Genomic DNA, 10,388 nt, shown 5'->3' on the forward strand with positions numbered 1-10,388 from the left:
GTGCTCTGACTTGATGGTCAGTTATCCATTAACAGACCTTCCTTACTGAAGACCCTTGTTTTGAAAATATTCCTACAAACACAAAGGTAGAAAGAATGAATAAAAGGACTGGTTTTGCTAAGACCACTTTCTTAGATCATAAAGCCATATTTCAAATGAAAGAGACTATGGAGCTTCTGTTTCCTATTAGCATTCTAATTTTTTTCTGAATTCATCAAATTTAAGTGAACATTGTGGTAGCCAGCCTCCAAGATGGCCCCAATGACCCCAGCCTCCTCTCATGTTTGTGAATAAACCACCCCCCTCCCTGTTGAGTGTGGGCTAGACTTAGTGACTCACTTCTAATGAACAGGAGAAGACACAAGTGATCAGAGAATAGGTCATAAAAAGCAGGGTGACCTCATTCTTTTTCTCTCTATGGAGAGGAACATGTGACTAGGAACTGAAGCCACTGACCAAAAGTGATGAGTGAGCTTGGAAGGGGATTCTTTAGCTCCAGCCAAGCCCTCAGAGACTGCACAGCCCCAAGAGCTTGACTGCAATGTCCTAGGAGACCCTAAGCCAGAACCACCCAGCCAAGCCACTCCCAGATTCCTGTAAAAGGGCACGAGGGGACTGAAACATTATCTGGATTGTGGGTGGTGTTTACATGGGTGTGCACATTTGTTAAAACTCAAATTATACACTTAAAGTGGGTGCATTTTTTGGTAAGTAAACTATACTTCAATAAAGTTGATTTTAAAAAAAAAGCCACCGAACTCTTGAGATAAGCAAAGGGTCACTTATGAAAAAGCAGTGCCATAACTTAAAAAGTTAAGGGTGGGTGGTGAGAAAACAGAAGCTGCAACAAGCTACCACCACAAACTCACATATCCTAAACTGCTCCTCAAAATTGCTCCACCCACAGCTTTTCTCATCTCAGATGACAGTAATCCCATACTCCCAGCTGCTCTAACCAGAAAGTTAAGAGTCATTCTTTTTTTTTTAATTAATTAATTTATTTATTTTTGGCTGCGTTGGGTCTTCGTTGCTGCGCGCAGGCTTTCTCTGGTTGCGGTGAGTGGGGGCTACTCTTTGTTGCAGTGCCCAGGCTTCTCATTGCAGTGGCTTCTCTCGTTGTGGAGCACGGGCTCTAGGTGCGTGGGCTTCAGTAGTTGCAGCACGCAGGCTCAGTAGTTATGGCGCACGAGCTTAGCTGCTACGCAGCATGTGGGATCTTCCCAGACCAGGGCTCAAACCCGCGTCCCCTGCATTGGCAGGCGGATTCTTAACCACTGTGCCACCAGGAAAGCCCAGAGTCATTCGTTTTTTTAAAGATTTTTTTAAAAAAATTATTTATTAATTTATTTTATTTTTGGCTGAGCTGGGTCTTCGTTGCTGCCCGTGGGCTTTCTCTAGTTGTGGCGAGTAGGGGCTACTCTTCGTTGTGGTGCACGGGATTCTCATTGCAATGGCTTCTCTTGTTGCGGAGCATGGGCTCTAGGAGCACGGGCTTCAGTAGTTGTGGCTCGCGGGCTCAGCAGTTGTGGCTTGTGGGCTCTAGAGCACAGGCTCAGTAGTTGTGGCACACAGGCTTAGCTGCTCTATGCCACGTGGGATCTTCCCGGACCAGGGCTCAAACCCGTGTCTCCCGCATTAGCAGGCGGATTCTTAACCACTGCGCCACCAGGGAAGCCCCTGGAGTCATTCTTGACTCTCACACCTTACATCCAATCCATAAGCAAATCCTGTTGGCTCTACCTCAAAATATATCCAGACTATGACTACTTCTCACCACTTCCATTGCTACCAGCCTAGTCTCTCACCAAGACTAAAGCAATAGCCCAACTGGTCCCCCTGCTTCACTCTTGCCCCCTAAACCTGTTGTTAACCCAGCAGCTAGAGTGATCCTTTCAAAACTTAAGGCAGATCATATCACTGATGTGCTCAAAAAGCAGAAACTACTTCCCACTCCACTCAGAATAAAGTCCACGTTGTTGCATGGTCTCCCACAGTCACATAAACCGGCTCCTTGACATCTCCCTCATCTCTTCTCCTACTCCTCTCCTCCTCACTCAGTCTACTCCAGCCATACCGGCCCGCTTGTTGTTTAACAAACACACTGTGCAAGCTCCCAGTCTAGGGCCTTTACAAGGCTGTGTCCTCTGTATGGAACATCTTTCCTTCAGATATCTGCATGGCTCATCATTCCCTAACCTCCTTCGGGTCTCTGCTCAAATATGACCTTCTCTACCCAGACTATCCTATTTAAAATTACGGACATTCCTGTTCATTGATAACCCTTATTTTACTCTAAATTTCCTTTTTTTCCAGAGCACTTACCACTCTGTAACATATTACATACCTTATGTACTATGCATATTGCCCACTACTCCATTCCTTCCATAAAACAACATCTAGGGCAGGATCTTTGTTTTGTTCACTGATGCATCTCAAGTGCCCAGGACAGTGTTCACTCAGTATACATAACAGGTGTTCAACAAAGAACTTCTGAATGAATTTTTGAGTAACTGTGTCAGGTACTGAGCTAAGCACTTTATATACACTATTTCATTTAATCACTACGGCCACCCTGGGAGATATGTATTAAACTCACGTTATAATTGAGGACCATAAAGATAAAATAACTTGTCCAAAGTTATAGAGTAATAAATGAAGTAGTATACAAAGCCAGGACTTAATTATACCTAACTTGAAAGGCTTAACCACTCATCTTCTCAAAGCTGGGTTTGAATGGGAAGAGAACTAAGCTGCCTTAGGATGTAACAAGGTCAAGAGTATGTGGAAGAAGAGACACTGATTTTGGATCCAATATAAGGAACAGAGGCAAATAATTAACATTTAGGGAAATTCCTTCAATTTGCTTTGCTTCTAGTCCTATGGGCACAGAAATAAACGTTAATGGTTATCAGAAAGACATCATAAAAAAGGAGGACGAGAAATAAGAGACCCTGTAGCCTGAGCTCTATGGATGAGAAAACATGGGTTATCTTTTCTCTAAATTCACTGGAGTACTTATTTATCCCAGTGGTATAGAGTGATATACTAGCAGGGTTTTTTTTTTTCATTAAATTTTTTTTCCCCTAGATTCTACTGGCATAGTACAAGTGTTGGTAAAATTATATTTGAGAAATATATCATCTATGCACAAACATTTACAGAGTTAAATCTGAGGGAAAGATACAGATTTCTGCCAGCATTACCATCCCTGGAATACAGCCACGTTCATTTGTTTATGTATTGTCTATGGCTCCTTTCACACTGTAACAGCGAACCTGAGTAGTTGCAACAGAGAACATACGCCTGCAAAACTGAAAATATTTTGTCTCTGGCCCTTTACAGAAAAAAAATTATAAAACAAGTATTAAAATATAAGTTTCTTACATCAGTTCTAGCACTCTTCCTGATATATTTGAAAACAAAACCTCTAAATTCTAGAATAAGCCATCTAACGTTTTTGTTCTTGTTGATCGTATAACTGAAAACATCTCAATGGCTTAAGTCCAAAGATAATGTGGTCTTGTACTCCCTTGATGGCGCGGTGGTTAAGAATCCGCCTGCCAATGCAGGGGACACAGGTTGAAGCCCTGGTCCGGGAAGATCCCACGTGCCGCAGAGCAACTAAGCTCGTGCGCCACAACTACTGAGCCTATGCTCTAGGGCCCATGTGCCACAACTACTGAGCCCACGTGCCACAGCTACTGAAGCCCGTGTGCCTAGAGCCTGTGCTCCACAACAAGAGAAGCCTGCGCACCGCAACAAAGAGTAGCTCCCGCTCACCACAACTAGAGAAAGCCCATGTGCAGCAACGAAGATCCAACACAGCTAAAATCAATCAATCAATCAATAAAATTTCTTTTTAAAAATAATAAATAAATAAAATTAAAGAACACAAAAAAAAACCCTCTTCATTGTATATATACAAAATAAGAAAATCCTTTTCGCAGGGGGGGTGGTGGTGGGATGAATTGGGAGATTGGGATTGACATATATACACTAATATGTATAAAATAGATAACAATAAGAACCTGCTGTATAAAAAATAAAATAAAATTCAAAAATTCAATCAATAAATAAAAAGAAAATCCTTTTCCTAATACAGTTCAATACAAAAATCTTTTAAGTTCCTCAAAGGACTATTTAGGTGTTCCTTATGTTTTGCAAATAAAGTGATAGGTTATACTATTCACGATGACACTTAGAAAAGTAATTTAGCAAGTTAATAAAAATAGGTATAGAAATACACTGCAAAGGAAACAGGAGAAATACTGAGTACAAAATGAGGTCAAAAATTTTTCTTTAAATATTTTATTTCAAGAAGTCAATTTCCACATTAAAAGATGAACCAATCCAAGATATTATTCATTAACATTTCATCAAAATCATAAACACATTTAACTTAGATTTTAATATGGCTCTCAGCTTAAACATTTCCAACTACATTTTCCATATATTCAACCTAAACTTCCAACATAATAATTTTAAGACATTTATGTTTCCCAGAAGCTTTTCCTCAAAACAAAAAAATTATTTCCAAGTTAACATCTTCACATTGTTTTTCTCAAAATTAAATTTGCTATATTAACAGAAGTAGAAAGCTACCCATAAACTATTTCCAAATATTATTAAATTTTAAGCCTACAGAGGCTTTTCCCATTTTTCTCTAAATTTCATTTTTTTTTTTACAACACTATAGTCACACACATTTTAGTAGAACAAAAAATTTCTTGTCAACACTTCAAAGGAATTAAGTTTCAAATGTTACATGTAAGAAAGCACACTACTCTCTTTAAGGGCTAGAACTTTCTATGGCAAATGATATAAACATGAAATTAGCAATAAAATTATATAAAAAATTTGATTTTTAAAAATTGTATTATATCTTTATAATACGGAATGAAAACAAATCTGATCATATGCCTGAATAATCAGACATGTGATCTCTTTATTAAAATGTAAATCCAGATAATCTCTAATAATAAAACAATCCACAGTATTTCAAATTGCAAAGAAATGTTTCCTACCTTGCCTGCTTCTCTTTCTAAGTCGACATACTCTCGGCTAGGTGTTTGTCGCTGTTCTCCCTGCCAGCTGGCCGGAAAAAACTGGAGAGACAGATTGGTTCCTGTGGCCACAAAAGCCTTTTAGAAAAATCAATACAAACAGGATCAGGAGCAGGACATTACATAAATTATGCAGGCAGTCATTTATTTTTACATCAGTTTCTGTCTTAAGCCAGGCAGCACCAAGATTACTTAAAAGTAAAAAAACATGCACTCATCATTTTTCTTAAGTATTAAGTTACAAACATCTGATTCCATTTTGAGGACATTTGCCATTGGCTGCTTAAATATAAAATCAGACATGGAATCAATACTTTCTTTCAGGTCATTTTTTGCTGACGTTAGTATAGTGCACTGCTAATGTCTAACCAGAAGCCACCATCACTGTATTTAAAAACCTGTATTTTTAAATGTGAAAATCACTGAAGAGCTGAATATTTTGAATTTTGGAGCATACCACAATTTAAAGTTGTGCAAATGAGACATTTTAATTTTTCCTGATTTCTCTTGCTCAAAGAAACACTATGCTCCAAAACCCATGTTAAAAATGCACTTGGAGATGACTGGAAGTGAAAATATCTCCACAATATATCACATTGGGAGGAGCTCATTATCATGAATAAACTAACCAAATATCACTTCAAGTGCTTTTTAATAACCAAAATTTATAAGATGAAGACAATATCCTCCATTATGGTTTTTAGCAGAATTCTCTCTCAGAGACAAAAATTCTAGTTTCAGGAAAGGCTCAGCTTAAAAAATACAGACCTTTTCATCCCCATAGGTGTCTATTTTATCCAGTTTCCCAAATTCCAGTCACTTGCACAGTGAATACAAATAAATGTTAATACCTTCCTACTGAAAAGAAAAATGCACCTGGGACTGTCTCTCCTCTGATAAACCATACACTAGCATGTGATGTGACTACTTCTCATCTCTCTAAAACCTTGGATGATTAAAAAAATATGCATTTTCTAAAACCCGACTTTAGGAGAACTGATTCTGACAATAACAAAAGAGTATTCATCTAATATTTATAAAAGATTTGGATGGCACAGCTCAACAGACAGAACAATCTAAAACCATTTCAATACAGTCTCATTCTGTGTAGCCCCTGAGCAATTTATATTTCCCCCAAGTAAAAAATGGAAATAACCATGTCCCTCTTCCCCAGGGAAAATATGAAAGAAATAAGTAAAAAGCATTGGAAAAAAATTTTTTTTCATCATCTAAATGTAAACTCTTCTTTGTTGAAATCAGAGAACTTTTTGTTTGTTTTATTTTACTAACTAAAGTTCTTAAGCATAATTTGTTTCCAAGCATAGTCTTCATCTGAAAGCAAGGGGTTCACATTTTTGGGCAATTTGTTTAAAGCATTAGTTGATTCAGCTATCCGCTAGTTCCCCTGATGATTAAGGGCTTAGATTCTTTAGAGATAAAAATTACAGTACTTCCTATGACTGGTACTAGTAGGTACAACTGTCAACCTAACTGCTAAATCTCTATAGACATCTTTAATGGCATTTCCCTAATCACTGGGATACCTTTTCTTGTGGTAAATGTTTTATATGAATAGAGGCTGAACAAACATCAATATTACAATATTAATCTTAAAAAAAAAATTTGCCCACTATTAGCATAAGTTTAAAAAACAACCATTGAACTGAAATGAATAATAGTTCAAATGAAAACAGACACTAGGTGGCAAACTGCCCAGGCTGTGTGACCTGAGGCAAATTACTTAACTCTGAACCTCAGTTTCCAGTATTTGTAAAGTGCTTAGAACAGTACCAAGTAAATGCTACATGTATTTGCTAAATACAATGAGAAGTAATTTTGAGCTGAAGAAGACAGCCAACCTTGTCAGTCTCAGATAATGAAATTCTCAGGGCAGATAAGAGATTCTGCCCATGAATGAATACCCTCCGTCAAAATCCCACAGCCATGTTTCTTCAGTATTCACCTAGTTACAAATCCTTCTGCCACCAGTGTATCCCAAATCAGCTCTGTGTTAGGTGAAGACATTCTGCAGCTCTTATTACCTCACCTCCTGCCTGAAGGCCAACCTCAGAAGAGATTTCCTGCTTCATCACTTCATGTCCATTATCTCATCAACATCCCTCTCTGAGACAGGAGAAGTGGTAAAAACAGATCACTCTAAAATACCATTTCCCAAATTTATCTGACCACAGAACTCTTTATTTTATTTTTTTTACTGGAACACCTACATATACCTAGGAGTTGGGAAAACTCTGTTTGAAAACACAAAGATGTCACACTGGTAAAAGTGTCTGTATGGAGGATTTCTAGAATGTCCTGACCATACTTTACAGGTTTCATTAAACTGTAAAATAGCACACCTGTGCCAGTCCAACATACCTTTTATTCTTCCATCTTCAGGATTAAAAATACATAGTTTTTACTGCTTTCACAGTAGTCACCATACCTCTCATAAGTATTTTTTTCTTTTATTAATCATTAGTGTTGAAGATATCTCTAACACTCCTACTACAAGAGCTTATATAAGGAATAAATCAGGTTTTACCAAATAAATTCTACCCCTCACCCATAATCACTTTTATTTCATGCTATGATATGGAGTCTGGATAAGTTTTATAACTAAGAAGAGATGAGCATCACAGCCTTACACTGTTTTGCATCTAAATACAAAATAAATCATTCATTAACCTCACTGATAAAGTTAAGGAGATGTTCATAATAAAAAGAATAAAAGAGAGGGGAGAAAGTGTTGGATATAGTTTTGGGAACTACGCATATTTTTATCATACATGGCTGCTGTCAAAATAGAAGCAAAAAAATGCCTTTTCCACGCCTATTTTCCACCACCAAGTAAGTAAAAACCACAGCCTGTTTATAAGTCATAAGATATATTTTGGGCATTAAGCGAAATAACCTCTAAATTCAAATAATCAAGTACTTATGATGCAAAAGACACTGTGCAAAACCCATACAGAGGGGGCATATACGGAATTAATGTGGTCTCCATCCTCTAGAAGCTAAAAATCTCTCAATTTAAATATGGCTAACATTGAATTAAAGGGGGGGAAACTAGAAAGGGAGGGAAATGTGAAATTCCTTCCAAAAATAAAGTTACTTCCAAAACATCCATGGGTTGGGTATACCATCCACCTATTCCAAAAGGAAATTCAGACAAAGGATGATATAATCACTGAGCCAACTAATGAATGATTCTTCTACCACTCAGTGCCAAAACCAGAAAGTATTTGTCCTATACATTTGAATCATATAACTATTACAAACACTCAAAAAAGTGGGCTAAAATCTAGACACTTTCTTTTATAATGTGCAATAATGACCAAATATTCTAGAGTTCCTAATAAATTTGGCCAGTATCTTCTCATGATCTGTAATACAATTCTAAAAAGCCTTCATTTTAAGCATCAAAATATTTTTTAAAAATAAACGATTTCAGTGATGAAAAGGGAGAATTTTATGTGAATTATGTCTCAATACCAATAAATAGATTCTCTACTGTACAAGGAATGGGAGAAGCAAATGTTTCACTATGTCTTCCTATTGTTAACCTAAATTCAAACTGCTTCCATACCTTCAAGTGTGTGCAGATGCAATGGTCCAAGTCATGGAGCTGATAATCAGATTCCATTATACAGTGCTACAACTTTTTTAAAAATTAATAATCAACCTCTTCTCTTTAGTTTTTTCCTATGCACTTCTGGGCTTCATCATTCTCTCTTCATTAGCACCTCCAGTAGGACAAACCAAAAGGAAATGAGGAGAACTAGGACACTTAAATTTTTTTCAACATTAGGCTTCATGGAGGCAAGGCACCAAATCCACCACCTAAAACAGGGCCTCGGATCAACACTGGGTTTTGCAAATCCATGCAATTCTTTAGTAACTTCAGGCCTAAACGAGATACGTTTTTTAGGTTTGGGGAAAAAACAAAAAAACACCAAATGGTTTCTTTCTGATTCTCCTGAAGCTTAACATTCTAAGAAAAGAAGATGGCACGTTCTTGAGGGCTTTTTTCCCCCCTCTATTAGAACAACAGATAACTGGATTTACTCTCAGATTTATTCTCAGCTATACTGAAAATAAGACAGTTTCACATATAGGTTTACGAAAAATCTAGCGTCTAAGACACAAACTATCGCCCAAGAATCAGAACCTTGAACGAAGCCCAATTTTTTCCGTAAGGGTGTTTTCTTCCTACTAATAACCGACCCTTTAATCGGTGTCACAGCCTATACAACGACCTTTCCTTGTTTAGTTGGGCTCCGGTTTGAGTTCCACTCGCGGCAAAGTGTTTGTCGAGTCGTGTCTGGGAAACATAATCCACCCGCCGAGAACCACAGGGAAGAGTCTCCCCGCGAGGACGCGGCCCGCCAGTGTCTGGTTTCGCATTTTGAATCCCGAGTAGGAAGTGAGACGGCGCCCGCTCAGTTCCGGGAGCCGCGGCGTCCGCGGCGCCGTCCGGAACCGGCCTGGGCCGCGGCGGCCCCCGCGCAACAAGTGACCCGCGCGCGGCTTGCTCCCCTGTGCCCCCGGCCCCCGGCCCCGCCGACTTACGATTTCCGAGCGGCCGTCACGGCAGGCGTTCTGGAAGCGCGCCTGGCGCTCCTCGTGGGGCCGGTCCCTGAAGCCCGTGTACTTAATCTGCAAGGCAGAGACGGCCCGAAATCAGAAGCCAAATCCGCGATGCCGCCCGCCCCGCGCGGCACCGATAAGGGCAACCAGAGTCTGCGGGCAGATGGCTGCCCGGGCGAGACTGCCCCTCCGCAGGCGCGCCGGCGCGGGGTTCCCGGGAGCCGCGCCGCCCAAACTTTTCTCCGCCCGGGCCCGCTCGGGGCGCGCCGCGGCCTCCCCGCCGCCCGCCTGCCTCACCTCACATTCGCGGCTCAGCTTCCTGAAGAACTCCTCGTTCTCGAACTTGCTTCTCTGGTCGGGCACGACGCGCGGCATCTTCCCGCCCTGAGGCTGCGCCGGCCGGCCGGGCTCCGGGCTTCCGCGGGCACCCGCTGGCCGGCTCTGCGCTGACCGACTGACCGCGCACCCGCGGCGCCCTGACTCTCGCTTCTCTTTGTTTCAGGCGCCCGCCCGCGTGGGCTCCCGCGCCGGGAGTCTGAGGTGCCGCCGCCCGCTCGAGCCCAGCCCACGCCGCCGCCGCCGCCGCCGCCGCCGCCGCCTCAGCAGTTGCCTACCGCCTGCGCGGACCCAGCACTCGCCGCCTCCGGCCGCCGCCGCCGCCGCCGCCGCCGCCGCCGCCACTTCCTCTCACCGCCCACCTCGCTAGCCCGCCCGCCCCGCCCCCGTCGGCCCCAC

At 41.1% G+C, this 10,388-nt stretch overlaps 1 protein-coding gene across 4 annotated transcripts in view; it reads right to left on the reverse strand.

The window, feature by feature from the left end:
- Positions 1 to 10,315, reverse strand: part of CBFB (core-binding factor subunit beta) — a 60,219-nt gene extending 49,904 nt beyond the window's left edge. For 2 of the 4 annotated variants that reach the window (XM_004311019.4, XM_004311020.4), the window contains exons 1-3: positions 9,951 to 10,305; positions 9,636 to 9,722; positions 5,025 to 5,141 (exon numbers count right to left, since the gene is read on the reverse strand). In XM_004311019.4, coding sequence (XP_004311067.1) covers positions 5,025 to 5,141; positions 9,636 to 9,722; positions 9,951 to 10,028 — 282 coding nt within the window. In that variant the 5' untranslated portion in view covers positions 10,029 to 10,305. Of the gene's footprint in view, positions 1 to 5,024; positions 5,142 to 7,026; positions 7,188 to 8,652; positions 9,563 to 9,635; positions 9,723 to 9,950 lie in introns of those variants that run through there. The other 2 variants (XM_033846287.2, XM_033846288.2) reach the window with 2 other exon arrangements.
- Positions 10,316 to 10,388: the final 73 nt, after the last annotated feature.

Source organism: Tursiops truncatus, chromosome 19 (assembly GCF_011762595.2).
Source record: "Tursiops truncatus isolate mTurTru1 chromosome 19, mTurTru1.mat.Y, whole genome shotgun sequence".
NCBI lineage: Eukaryota > Metazoa > Chordata > Mammalia > Artiodactyla > Delphinidae > Tursiops > Tursiops truncatus.